This window comes from Typopeltis vanoorti, chromosome 4 (assembly GCF_054136105.1).
Source record: "Typopeltis vanoorti isolate ZY-2024b chromosome 4, IOZ_Tvanoo_1.0, whole genome shotgun sequence".
Lineage (NCBI taxonomy): Eukaryota > Metazoa > Arthropoda > Arachnida > Uropygi > Thelyphonidae > Typopeltis > Typopeltis vanoorti.
This window is the reverse complement of record NC_143552.1, coordinates 4,427,244-4,442,169: the sequence shown is the minus strand read 5'-3', so window position 1 is coordinate 4,442,169 and position 14,926 is coordinate 4,427,244. Positions and strand designations below refer to the sequence as shown.

Sequence of the window (14,926 nt, the reverse complement as noted above, 5' to 3'; positions counted from 1 at the left end):
TTATGTTTTCTGTCTTATTTATGAAACTAAGATAGATGAATGTAATATATGAGATTTTAAAAGTTTGGGTAAACTAGAATTGTTTTAAAGTAAATAAATATATCAGAAAGAAATCATAAATATTTAAGCAATAAAAGTAAAAAATAAGTAAAAAGGTTAGGTTCATACCAAGAGTGTTACTTAAGTAATACTCTTGGTATGAACCTAACCTTTTTATAGGTGCAGAAAAAGCACTACACACACGTGCGTGCACAACCAATCTAATAATATACACCATTATTCATCATTTTAAACATTTGCAGCAAATAGAGAACACGTCATCAGCATATCTTAAATATCTGTGGGAAGCTCGTGTGAGGTCAAGCGACATCTGTCCTCCCACAATATTCGAGGTCCTCATTACGTTCCTATAGGAAGAATGGTCCAAATGCTATCATATGCTTGTGGGTTGCTACAGTCATTGCAGCAAAAGATCTCACATTTTATTAAGGTTGCACCATGGCTGTCCGTTGACTTCTTTCTAGGCAGTGTACGTTTAGCTAATTCATGGATTTTATGCCATCCCGGGGCAGAGCTGACTACTACCGGGTGCGTCCCCAGGTGGCGGATCGGAGAACAGCCTTCAGATATGGAGGCTAGCTGCGATATAAGCAGAGCAATCTGGCGAATAAGCAGCCGTGGGCCAACAGCAACTGAGCTATCAGGGCGTGGGGGAGCAGAAGTGGCAACTCTGTCTCACTTAAAACCTCACAAAGCCCAATGACAACTCGGTGACATGGCGAGTAGTGCCACCATTAAATAAGCACCTGCTGGGGTCACTGCCCATGGCATTGGGAAGCAGCATTGTCAGTACTGACACAAGGTTGAAGCCAAATGATGATGGAAAAGCTTGTGATCAGAGATTTGCAGATGGCAATATGATTATATTGTGTACGTCTGTAATACTGCGGAGCAGAAAGCAAACGGAGAAACTACTGCTCTACCTTATCTCCAGAACAACCACCATGGCGAGCAAACCCTTGCAATTGGCCCCAAGTTCCCGGCGTCCCTTAAATGGGACAGGGGTACGAAGAATCTCCGGGCTCAAAATGGTGTCCACTTTTAAAATTGCAACTTGGAATGTCAGAACTCTGTATGAAGCTGGCAAATTAAGAAATGCCACAAGAGAAATGAAGAGGCTGGGATTTTGGGAATTTGCGAGACAAGATGGCCAGGATCTGGAAAGTGTCAACAAGATAATACAACAATGTATTACTCTGGGAATGATGAGAACAAACATCGACATGGTGTAGCTGTAATAGTAGATGAAGAAATCAATAAATCAGTACTAAATTGGATTCCGTTTTCTGAAAGGATAATGCTGTTACAACTTAAGGGAAACCCCGTTAACATAAATATCATCCAAGCTTATGCACCCACAGCTGACAAAAGTGAAGAAGATGTTGAAGAGTTTTATGAACACCTAAAAGAGATTAAAAACCTAACAAAGAAACATGATATAAACATAGTGATAGGTGACTTCAATGCAAAAGTAGGAAGAGGGGGTGATGGAAAAATTGTTGGCGAACATGGCTTAGGCACCAGAAATGACAGAGGAGATCGCCTAGTCCAGTTCTGTCAGGAAGAAGATCTAATAATAGCAAATACCTGGTTTAAACTTCCACCCAGAAGACTGTACACTTGGAAATCGCATCAAGATAACCAGCATAACATTGTCCGAAATCAAATTGATTATATACTGATAAAAGATTCCACAGTAGTATAAAGAGTGCAAAGACTTATCCTGGAGCAGATATCTCATCAGACCACAATCCCATAGTTGCAGAAGTACGTCTTAGATTAAAATCAGCTAAAAAATCACAAAAGAAGAAAAAGGAAATTGATGTAGAAAAACTGAAAGACCCGAACATAAATAAAAGTGCCAAGACACAGCTTAACCTGCGATTACAACAGATTAACATAGAAGAAAATAAAAGTGTGGAATCTCTTTGGAATAGCTTAAAGAATGCCATCGTAACAAGTATTGAAGAAGTAGGTTATGTGAATAATATAAAACAACAGGAATGGATGACAGATGAGATTCTTTCTCTTATTGATACAAGAAGAATGTACAAAAACAAAGACCTAGCCAGGTATACAGAAACACATAACATCATCAAGAAAAAAATAAAAGAAGCCAAGGAAAATTGGATGAAAAATTTATGTACTGAAATTGAACTGCTTCAGAAGAAACGTGATAATTTAAATCTGTATAAGAAAATCAACAAAATTTCCGGAAAACTGAGGAAAAAGCAAATAGTGTCTCTAAGAGACGAAAATGGAAAAATAGTTCTAGAAGAAGAGAATAAAGCACAGATTTGGATAAAATATGTAACAGAACTTTTCAATGATACTAGACAGAAGCCTATAAATATAAAAGATATTCAAGGAACAGCAATCATGAAATGCGAAATAGAGAAGTGTGGACCAGATGGTGTGAAATAGAGAAATAAAGAACAGTGGACCAGATGGTGTGCAAACAGAATTTTTAAAATTAATAGAACCAGATAACATCAAACTTCTTGAAAAACTATTTAATGAAATATATGAAAGTGATGAATTTCCATCAGATTGGCTCAAATCTACATTTATCACTATCCCAAAGCGAATTCCTGTGGTGATTTCTGACTTATTAGTCTAATGAGCCAAACATTAAAAATATTTTTGAAAGTAATTCAGAATTGCATTTATAAAAAAAGTGAAGAAACTCTAAGTGAAACACAATTCGGCTTTCGGAATGGTTTTGGTACTAGAGAGGCCCTTTTCTGTACCCAAATATTGATACAAAAATGCATAGAAAAACAGAAATCTGTCTTTATGTGTTTCATAGATTTTGAAAAAGCATTCGACAAAGTCAGACACACTAACTTAATAGAAGTCCTTCAACAAATAAGACTAGACGAACAAGACATAAGACTAATAACAAATCTGTATTGGAATCAGTCAGCTATCGTTCAATTAGACAACATTACCACCAGTGATATTAACATCAAAAGAGGAGTGAGACAAGGATGTGTGCTCTCACCACTCCTGTTCAACATATACGCAGAGGTAATCTTTAAAAATGCATTGGAAGAATGTCCAGAGGGAATCACAATAAATGGAAAGATTGTTAACAACCTACGATATGCAGATGATACCGTGCTAATTGCAGATAACATTATGGATCTCCAAAAACTCATTGACAGAGTATACATAGAAAGCCAAAGAATGGGAATAAATATAAACATCAACAAGACAAAATACATGATCATCAGCAAACATCCAGCCTCATCAATGAAACTGACACTCAATGGGGAAAATATTGATCAAGTGTCAAGATATAAATATCTTGGTTGTTGGCTTAATGAATGGTGGGATCCAGAAATAGATATAAAGACAAGGATTGAAGTTGCACAGCAGTCCTTCATGAAAATGAGAACACTATTCTGCAATAAAGACCTAAACATGGAAGTCAGATGCCGAATGCTGAAATGTTACGTGTGGTCTATTCTGCTCTATGGAGTTGAAACATGGACATTGAAGGTGACAACCATCAAGAAAATCGAAGCCTTTGAGATGTGGCTATACAGAAGAATGCTAAAGATATCATGGACAGAAAAAATTACCAATGAAGAGGTCTTAAAATCCATTGGCAAAGCTAAACATCTTGTACAAATAATCAAGAAACAAAAAACATCATATCTTGGCCACATCATGAGAAACAGCAAATACCAACTTCTACAAACTATTTTGGTAGGAAGAATTGATGGCAAAGGAACTAGAGGAAGAAAAAGAATATCATGGTTTGACAACATCAAGACGTGGACAGGAAAGAGCAGTGCACAACTGCTCAGATTAGCACAGGACCGCAGTTTGTTCGCCAAGATGGTCGCTGACCTTCGATAGAAGATAGCACAATAAGAAGAAGAATTTTATGCTATCCAACTTGTATTTTTGCAAGAAAGGGTTCAAAACCTCTTCTAAAGTGTATCAGTGCTAGAACCTTTTGTGCAGCCCTGAACAACACCTTGTTTTACAGTAGGTAGTGTGCCTTTCAACAGGACTCAGCCCCTGCACACAAGGCGAGGACCATGCAACAGTCGTTGGAGGTGAATTTGCCTGATCACATATCACCTGATCACCATCCATTGGACTTCAAATTGTGTTTGGATCTTGAGAGTAGCCTGCAAGAAGCGACATTCCGGCATTGCCAGCCTGAAGGTGGATTGGGAGCAAGCAGTGGCAACATTTCCATTGGATGTTGTGTGCTGCCTCACACACTTCGAACATTGAGTGCTGCTATATATACGTTATACATGTAGTTTGTATGTGCTGAAAACTGTAAATGATTTACTAATAGATTAAAGGTTTATGTGCTGTTCAAGTTTTAACAGTATTTATGTTTAGGTAGGTCTGTTTGGGTTGGGAGGTTGGGGGTTTGAGTTCTCTGAGATTGAGAAAGATGAGAGCTCATAAGGATTAATTATTCAGTTCAAGAAGTTATATGTCTGACCAGCTAGTTTTTCATGGTAAAACCGGCTTTAAAAACGTATGCACATAAAACTCATTGTGGTCTGTCTGCAGTACTCCTTGCAGCTACTAAAACAACCAGAAAGCAAAGCTGTCTGTAATTATATAATTATGATTTATATACAAAAAGAACATTATCCATGTCTCTGCTAATTTGATTTTAGAAATTTGCATTTAGCATTATATGTACACCAGATATGTTAATGAAAAACTTATTACAATAATGGCATATATTCCTTTTATATGATAAACAGTTGCTTTGTAATTTATTTTTTATTTCTAGTGAAGCTCCATTACCAACAGTTGAGGTACCATTTCGAAATCAGTCAGAAGCTGACCAGTGGTGTCCATTTCTGGAAACACTTACAGATGCTGAAATGGAAAAAAAGATAAGAGATCAGGACAGAAATACAAGGTACATGCCAGAAGTCATTCACCTCCCCCCCCCCCCCCCTCTGTCAAACAGAAAAATTCTGCTTTAAACATTTGCACTACTATGATTAGAATTTTTTTTTTTTAATATTCCGCACCAAATGCAAAAATTTATTAGGATGAAAAAAGTATAGTTTTCATTAAAATTGGTAAAGCTGCTTCAAAGTAGTATTACTGAAATGTTTCAAGCAGCCATCCTCAGGAAAAATGCATTATCACCATATTCAAAGAAGGTCAAACAACATATGACTGCCTTTAAAAGGATTTTCTCTTGCACTAAATTTCATTCAGCAGTATTACTTGATGTTCTTATGTAAGATGTATTCCACAAAAAGACCAGAAAAGTGCCACAAGCTTGAACTGGTTACTTAACTATAACAATGCCGTGGTCTTCTGTGCAATAGTAATTGCCCAAGAGCAACACGGCTCTGGTTTTTTCACCTACTGTACTTTTCTGAACTGGATACCTGCAACTTCTTTTGGTTTATTTACAATGAAATTATAGCTCAAAAGACTGAGACTTGAGGAATTGCTCAACAGCTGATTGTGATTTTGGGAAACCTGCCAGAAATGCAGTACTTGTTGTATAAGGGAAGTTTAATGTGAGAAATGTTCAGTGGCATTGAGTACATAAAATATATTTTTTACATCAAAGGTGAAAGATTTGAGGAAGGAAAGCACAGCTAGTAAGCAAACATGTTGGAAATGTTTTGTGAGTGAGTGGCAGTTGTGTGGAGATGAGTAAAACACATGGTAGCAGAGTGGAAAGTGTTGGTGAAAGTGCTGTAGCAATAAGTCAGAGAATGAAGAGGAGGTCATGAGAGAAATAGCAAGCGTGCATGAAGTTCATCACAAATGAGCTTGAACAGTTGCAGAAACATCAGGTGAATGGTGAAACTGTTCCATTCTTTCCATCACTCCTCTTCTAGAAGAGGAGTGATGGAAAGAACGGAATGATGTATGATTAAGCATGAGCCAAGGTACATTTTTGTGAGGGGGGGGGAAGACAAAATTATGTTTTGGAAGCATTGAAGGTGACTAAATTGGCATCGATTCATTGAAGGATAGTGTGGAGATCAGCATTTATGGCACTTATTGTAGATGATCTTAAGATGGTTTATGGTAATTCTGTGATAAGGAAGAAATAATCTTTTTTCCCCATGTGTGAAAATTATTGGTAAGGCTGTCAGAATGCAAAGACATAAAAGTGATTGTTTTTGCAGGCACAAATTACTTGAAAGATGAAGCATATGGTATGAAAGAGTTATCAGAAAGGTGAAAAGAAGAGGGTAAGATTGCAGATTACGAGTGCTAAGTTATGAAAGAGGAGCATTTGTGTGAAATGCTGTGATTGCAGATTTAAGAACGTATTACACTTAAATTGATTTAGAGTTAGGTGTCTGGAAAAGCATTGTTTACTCAGAATGTAGAAGTGCAAAGTCAAGGAAATCTGAACTATTAGGGGGGGGGGATACCTGTGCGTGTTAAATATCTCTCATTTTAAGCATATGGGCAAATCTTCTAACAGATAATCTTTATACAGCGAAATGCTTTGTTTCTTTGCGATTCTTCTGTTTATTTCTTTATTTCATTTTCCCCCTTAAAGCTTACTAATTAACCAAGATAAATATAGTCCTCCACAATTTCAATAGGATTATTTGCTAATTTTTCATCAATTTTGTTTTGATTATGTTAATTCTTAAACTTTTTTCCTGCTTTCCTTTATCAAGGTTATCTAACATTTCATGAGCTTTTTATTGTATAGCCATGGTTATATGTAATGAACTCGAGGATGAATTAATAGAATGATGTAACCAACTGTTAAAAAATTTACATTTGCAAAATTTACATTTTGTAAAATCTGAATAAATTGTAGAAAAGATAAACTGAAGACCATCAGCCTTCTTTAACAACACTGCTGTATGGTTACAAATGGCACTAATACATATTTTCAGATAACATATGAGCAGAAAGTTTATCAGAAAGAAAGCTTACCTAATCAGTCATTAAGGTCTGATAAGACCATTAATTTGTTCTGGTTGTTTTGTTTATCAAAATCTAGTATTACTTTTATAAATGGATGTGTCCATTTCATTTCATGTTTCTGTTCAAAATGGCAGTTTTTCTAGTCTCTTGCCAAAGACAAAGCTGACCTTTTGGTACTATTCTTCCCCTCCAGTTCTTATGTTGACGACCAAAGTAAAGTATCTTTTACTTTACGAAAACTTGCTACCCCCCCCCCCTTGTCTTTCATTAGATGGAAGAATCATAAATAACTTGGATACTAACAAATCATATGGTTCTGATGGCAATCCTTCTTATTTGCCAAAAATCTGTGCTTCAGAATTAACACCTATCCTATACTGCTTTTGCAATCTTTCCTACTCGACTCGCATCTGCATGGAAACAAGCCTGTACTCAACGCATTCCATAAAAGGATAAAATCCATTCAACAAACTATAGTCTTACTTACTCTCATAGTCACTCTTGATATTTCTAGGACATTTGTCTTGTTCTGACACAAGAGACCTGTCCATTAAACTGTCATATTGTCTGCCTTCTGCCTTTTTGGTAACGTCCTCTCCTCAGATTTCTCCACCAATGCTGGAGCACCCCAGGACTCTGCACTTTCATCTTCGCTATGCTGACTATATCAGCATAGTCTTGGATAGGATTTGAGGTCAGTGAGGGAAGGGGTTATTTATGTAGAGGAGAAAGGAAGAGTGAGTGAAAGTGCACAGTCCTACGGTGCTCCAACATTGATGGAGAAATCTGAGGAGAGGAAGTTATCAAAAAGGCAGACCATATGATGGTTTTCTTGGCAAGTGTCTTGTGCCAGACCAAGATAAATGTCCTAGAAATATCAAGAGTGGTTATGAGAGTTTCTCCAACTTTCCATGGCTTATGTCCAAAGGTGGGTGCTAATATTAGGCTAAGGAACCATTCTTCTTTGTTTGACAAATTTGGATAAGGATAGTCTTGTAGACTTAAGTGCTACCAAAATACAATCCTGTTTTATCTCTGGCAAGAAAGATCTGATTTCCCTTCCCTTTAATCTTTATAACACCTAAATCTCCAAACAGCATTAGATTTCTTTTCTTGAGCTGACCTCTAATTCCCTCCTGGTATAAACACATTATTCTAAAGAAACTAAGGCCTCAGCTTTAGCTTTTTTTTTATCTTCCAAGAACTGTTTACTTTTCTACTCATGACACTACTTTTCACACATACAGGTAGTTTTCACTTCACGAATTTTTTTGGATTGGAATTTTTATTTTAAATTGTGCATGGTGAGGTGATTAGGGGCATGTACAGGGAATTATGCAGTATGTAATGATCAATTAGAACGAGTCTTGGCAACATGAGTATATATTATTTGTGGTTTTCTTCAATTACACTTGATTTTTTGTTTTGTTTTCTTTTTAGCCAGAACCCTTTCACATTTTTCAATAATGGCAAAAAGAAGCAACAGTGCAAAACTAGAAAATGAGCAAAAGAATCAAAGAAAAGCAATTACATTCAGAGAAAAAATACGAAATTATTATCACCCATCAGCAGGTAGCACTGTTAAAGCTCTTTCTGAGAAATTTTCTCTTACCGCTCCTATAGTTTGCACCAATTTAAAGGATAAAGAAAAATATTTGAAAGAAGTAAACAATGCACAATCTATGCAGTCTGCATGGGTGTGTAATAAAGAAAGAGGCAGTATAATTCCTTATATGGAAAAACTGTTAACTGCATGGTTAATAGTTCAATGATTAAACATGCCTATTACCTATGCAGTGACTTGTACTAAAGCATTAGCCATTTTTAAAATGCTGAAAGACCAAAAAGGGGATGACTGCAAAGAGACTTTTGCTGCAAGTAGGGTTTGACTGCTATAAAAAGTGAACTAGTTGGCATAACATTAAAGTACAAGCTGCAAGCACCGATAGTGAGGCTGCAAAATCTTATCCAGAAAAATTAGAAAAAATAATTAAAGAAGGAAATTACTAGCCATCGCACATTTTTAACATAAATGAGATGGGCCTTTTTTGGACATGGATGCCTGCAAGAACTTACATCGCAAAAGGCGAATCCTCAATGCCAGGTTATAAAGCATCAAAAGATCACATCACTCTAATATTAGAAGGAAATGCTGCTGGCAATTGCAAGTTAAAACCCTTATTTGTGCATCGATCAGAAAATCCAAGCTGCCTAAAAGGAATTAATAAGGATACTCTCCCAGTAATATAAGGCAAATAAGAAGGATTGGCTCACTGGTTCCCTATTTGAAGATTGACTTTATACATCACTTTGTTCCTGAAGTGAAACTTTATTGTGAGAAAAACAAATTCCATTTAAGTGCTTCTGATAATTGACAATGCATCTATCCATCCCTCATCAGTAGCTTACATACCCTAATGTAAAAATACTTAGTCTTTTTACCTCCAAATACAACTTCTCTTTTACAACCAGGGATCAGAGAGTGATTGCGACATTTAATGCACATTATCTCAAAGAGACTTTTGAAATATTAATAGAAGCAACTGATAAAGATGGAAACTTTTCTATCAGAGAGTTTTGGAAGAGATTCAACGTTTTAGATGCAATTTGGGTAATGCAGATCTCCTGGTATAATGTTTTTGAAAAAACTATGAAAGGAGTATAGCATGAACTTTGTCCTCAGTTTAATGATAATTTCGAAGGCTTTGAACACCCAACAAAGATTGTGAATTCTGAAACTCAAGTGATCTTAGGCGTGGCTAACCAGTTGCAAATGGAAGTTTTAGAAGGTAATGTTAATGAGCTGCTTCAATCTCACACTGTGGAACTCTCACCCAATGATCTCCTTGAATTAGAAGAACAAGAAAAATACAAAGAAGATAATTAATATTAAGCTCCAAATCGATTTTTCACTTTAAAAGGCCTAGAAGAAGCATTTAAACTTCTCGAAAAAGCTCAGACAATATTTGAATCACAAGATTCAGACTTTGGATGGTTTAGTAAATTTCCTGCGAAATTAATAGTGCTTTTGCTTGCTATCAAGCTATTTTAAACAAACTGAAGCGAAAGTCAGCGAAGCAGATGACACTAGAGTCCTTCCTTGAAAAAAAAAAAAAGATGCGATGAAGCTTCCTAATATATCTCTTACTACCTTGACGGTTGCTGATTCACCCAGTGATATAGAAATGAGCTCTTTTTTTTTTCACAGAATCTTTTTTAATTTAAAATTTTTCTTATGTTATATTTTAAATATGTAAATCTTTGGCCAGTAAAGTCTTTTCTTATTGTTTAATATTCATTTTATATTTTATATATTCCTTCTTATAAATGTAACTCTCGCTTATAGCATTATTTCTAAGGCAAATAAACTCCCGATTTACGAACAGTCACTAGGAAACAATTAATTTGTAAAGGCAGGAACTACCTGTACTTAAAACATCCCTAAAAATTAATGACTTCTCTTTCACAGATTCACTCCACATAAGGTTCTGTTTCTGCCTGATTTCTCTTTTATAGATATTTCTGTGGGATCACTTCTAATACTGAACTGGTTACCATCATTTCTCTGCCTTTTTCAAACCTATAAGAACACTAGCAATCACATGGTGAGCATTAATTTGTATGACTCCAAACTCACCAAACTAACTTCTCATCATCCTCTTTCAAAAAACTCATTATAATAAAATTATTACAGATTTCGACTTTCCTCTTACACTTGTGCACCCATACATTGATGGCATGTAGATTTTTGCAACATTTCGTGTGATTTTTGCATTAAAAAAAAAAAACTAAAAAGAATTGAAGTTTTAAAAGTAAAATGAGACAGTCTCTATTATTGTCTCATTTCATTTTTCTCCATCTTAGTAATTCATTCATTTCGTATGGTGATTCAACGGCTGTGAGCCCCTTTTATGGGGAGGTACAGCACCACCTCAATCTCCCCTATTTTTATCTGGGCTCAGCATAGCTGACAATTCAGACCTATGGCTGGAGGGATTGTCTTAAGTATTCCTGAATGTGTGTGTGTGTGTTCACAGGGCCGGTTTGCCTGCTTGCAGGGCATGGACAGCAAGGTTTTCTTTGCTGTCCACACCCAAGACTGGCTAACTTGGCTATGGCTGAGGAAGATCCTTAAGCTCCTCACATCATCAACGGGAATTGAACCTAGGACACTGCTTTCCCAGGCATATGGTTGTGAAGCGCATAGCCACTAGGCTAACCGCGCAGACACTATTGTTGTGTCCCAATTTATGATTATTAGGCTTTCAACTATTCCTACATGTGAAACTCTACTTGTCTTTGTCCAAATCTTATTTATATATGAGATATCACCCAAATACAAATATTCAAGCTTCTTCTCCCCTTAGTGTCCCTAAATATTTATTTTATACTGCGCCTTTCGGGACATTTAGTTTAAGATATAAAATTCAAAAACAAGGAGCAATTACCAAAATATGTCTGAGTGTGAAAATAATATGCAGTCGTGATTTTATCTCGTAACTTAACAAAATTTCTCCCCCCTCGCGTGATTAGGTTCGTACGTTGTTACAAGTGGTGCATTGAGCAGCAATCTCAGACAACTGTATTTTTAATGAACAAAAGTTTATTGAACTCTTAGACATGGTACAATTCATTCTTTATCAAATAAAACTGAATTCAATACTAAGAATATATAATACTAACTTTCACCAGCTTAACACAAGTATTAGGTTAAGATCCTACATGAGAATTGTGATCATATCACCATAACAGATTCTATACATACAAACATGTATAATCCTAGAACTAGTTGATCCTTTGTCTAACCCCTTACTGGCTTGATCATGCTATAATTCTGTATTTTCTGGGACATATATAATCAGTTACTCTAATTTTCTCACTAAGACAATATGGGTTAAAATTATCCTTTCGCTGAGTTAATACACACTTTTGACCTTTAAAACTCTCTTAATTAAAATACAATGTACATGCATAAATCTCTAGGTACATGAATATGTATTAATTAATAATAACAAGCTCATTTTTATTCTAGTTTGACATGTACTAAAGCCTAGCATAATTCTCATTAATTCTTTCAACTGTTCAGTAATTGAACAGGTGAAAGGATTAATAATGATTTGAATTGACACGAGATTTTACAGTACCTTTTGACTTGGATCTTCCACACTGGTCTACCCTTTTCCGATATTTTACCTTCCTAGGACAAACTCGTCTATAACTTATCACTCCTAAGTTCTTTTGGCACTAAGATGGGCTGTCACAATCTGTACCTTGCATTCTTCAATCAAGGACATACATAGGATCATCTATTCTATGGCTGTGAAATTCACCACGTGAGCACTGACTTCTTTATAGAATTTTTTTTCTCTCATTACAATCACTGGACGATGAAACGCACTGACATTATCTTCTCTCTTTTTTAACTAAACAGCATCCCTCATTTCTTACAATAGGAACACAGAATCGAAATCCCACACACGTTGTTTCCTTATTGTGTCGAACGGAGATAACTCCTAACCCGTCACTCAGGAAAACCGCATGAGACCTATACGAAGACTCGTGAAGAAAACTCTGAGGGAAAAAAAGCCACTTGGGGGGGGGGGGTTCTAACCCTTTTATACGATGATCCCTACCGGCACCTTCTTCAATTTCTTTTCTTCTCACCTTACTGGAGTTGATTTCACTGACCAGTTAGAGTGGCATTTTTTTGCCAAAACATCATGCGCTCCGTGTGCGTGCGATTGACACGTGACGAAGTTTCAATTCGGGAATTAAGACCTTGTGTTTGGTTTTTGTTTAAGCTAACCTCTATGTCATCTATACTAAATTAATCCCCTTTCCAAAATTTTCTAAGAATTAACTCAAATCTTTAATCTCTTATTTCAAGTGTAAAAACTAGCCTCCCACATACAAAATCCTATGACTAATCTTCTTTGCTTTACTTAACCTTATTTTATCATATCACAACTGTAATAAATTTCCCTTTTTGTTTTTTTAGTTCAACAAACAGTTTCAGCTATATTTTTCACTTGGATGCAAGCATGTTTTTCTTTCTTTTTATTTTTTGTATTTGTTACTTTCAAAGGCTCTTAACGATATCTGCTTAGGAATTTTTTTTTAATTTTGAGAACTTTTATTACTCTGTAATGCTCTTAGCACTCCTCCCTAATGCAACCGTAGTCTGTTGTTTCACAGCATGATAATTATGCACTGATCCTAAGTAACAGGTCTTTTAACTCCTATCTGTTAGCCTAATTAATCACAAGAACTATATAAATTAAGTGGATGTTAAATCCAACATCATTTCAAAGCGGAATACAGAAACTATAAAAGTTTCATGTGAAAATTGACCAGAGTTTGTGGGAGTACACTCGCCACCATACTACGAGTTGCCCTAGCCAAACCTTATAGGAGCGACGAATGCTCAAAGCACCCATATATTCGCCTCCTGTTGGTTCATTTTTATAATGTTTCACTAATCTGACAGCTATTTCAAACTCATTGGTTTTCATCAGAGACTAGGCAGAAACTGAAGAGAGTAAAACTCTCAGTTCTAAAGAACTCAAAGTATCGGAGAGGTGTATTTTCCATAAACAAACTCCTGGTCGGTTCATAAAGTATTTACTAAAATAAAGAGCCAATAGACTTCACTTCTGCAATTCAAAATTATATAAATTAAGTGGATAAGCATTTTGGCTCTTTATTTTAGTAAATACTTTACACACCAACCAAGAGTTCGCTTACAGAAAATACACCTCTCCGACACTTCGAATTCCTTAGTACTGAGAGTTTTTGCTCTCTTTGGTTTCTGCCTAGTCTCTGACATATACCAGTCAGTTTGAAACAGCTGTCAGACTAGTGAAACCTTATAAAAATGAACCAATAGGAGGCAAATATACAGGCACTTTGAGCATTTGTTGCTCCTATAAGGTTCAGCTAGGGCAACTCATAGTATGATGGCGAGTATATTCCCCCAAGCTCTCTGGTCAGTTTTTGCATGAAACTTTTATAGTTTCTGTATTCGGCTTTGAAATGATGTTGGATTTAATATCCACTTAATTTCTATAATTTTGCATCTCCCAAGTGAAGCCTTTTGGCTCTTTATTTTAGCAGACAAGGAACTATGTTTTGATCTATAATTTGATATTATCTCAAATTAGATATAGTATTCTTGAATTTTATCTGTCATAAAATTATTGGTTTTATTGTAGTTCCATGTTAGCAATAAAATGCCCACTTGTTTTTTCCCCATGAAAAGTTATCTTATAGTATAGTTTTTATTTCCTATTTTTATCTTGTTTTTAAAATATATTCATAATATTTATTATTATAGGAGAATGAGACGTCTCGCAAATACTGCACCTGCTTGGTGACAGAAGTAAAAGGATATGAAGTTCCATATGCAATTGGTGGATGCTACATACCTCTTCCATTAGAATTTTGTAGTATTTTATTATAAAAGATTATGTATATGACTTAAATAAATGTTCAATTATAAAAATATGTCGTTTATTCTTAATAATATACAGATATGTAAACTACACGTATATATGCTTCTCATTGTGAAATCTAAAATTTCTGTTAATGTTTTTAGCTGACTGGTGTTTCTACAACCATCTCTGAAATTTATTCATACTAAAGAGTGATTTATCTACACTATCCTAGCTATTGCATATTTAGGAAAAATTGATTATGAGTAGAGGCTAGTTGAACAGGTCAAAGAAAATCCAAAAGAGTTCTTTCGCTATGTGGAAAATAAAAGGAAGATACCTTTTAACAAACAGATGGTAGAGAAGTAACAGAAGCAGACAAAAGAATTAAATTACTGAGTGATTATTATGCAAGGGTGTACCACCTAGATGGGATATTACAGTGTCAAATGTCATATTGACTGATGTGAGAATAGAAGTGGATGAATTGTAGGTATTTGTGGTATTGCAGGACCTTACTGCAATTA

General features: G+C 35.6%; 1 protein-coding gene across 1 annotated transcript in view; it reads left to right on the top strand.

Annotated features, from left to right (window-relative positions):
• The window catches only part of Snr1 (SWI/SNF related, matrix associated, actin dependent regulator of chromatin, subfamily b, member 1), a 286,904-nt gene extending 272,434 nt beyond the window's left edge, over nt 1-14,470 (top strand). The window contains exons 8-9 of the mRNA XM_090391621.1: nt 4,835-4,966; nt 14,303-14,470. Of these exons, the coding sequence (XP_090247747.1) occupies nt 4,835-4,966; nt 14,303-14,342 (172 nt within the window). The 3' untranslated portion in view covers nt 14,343-14,470. The remainder of the gene's footprint in view (nt 1-4,834; nt 4,967-14,302) is intronic.
• Nucleotides 14,471-14,926: the final 456 nt, after the last annotated feature.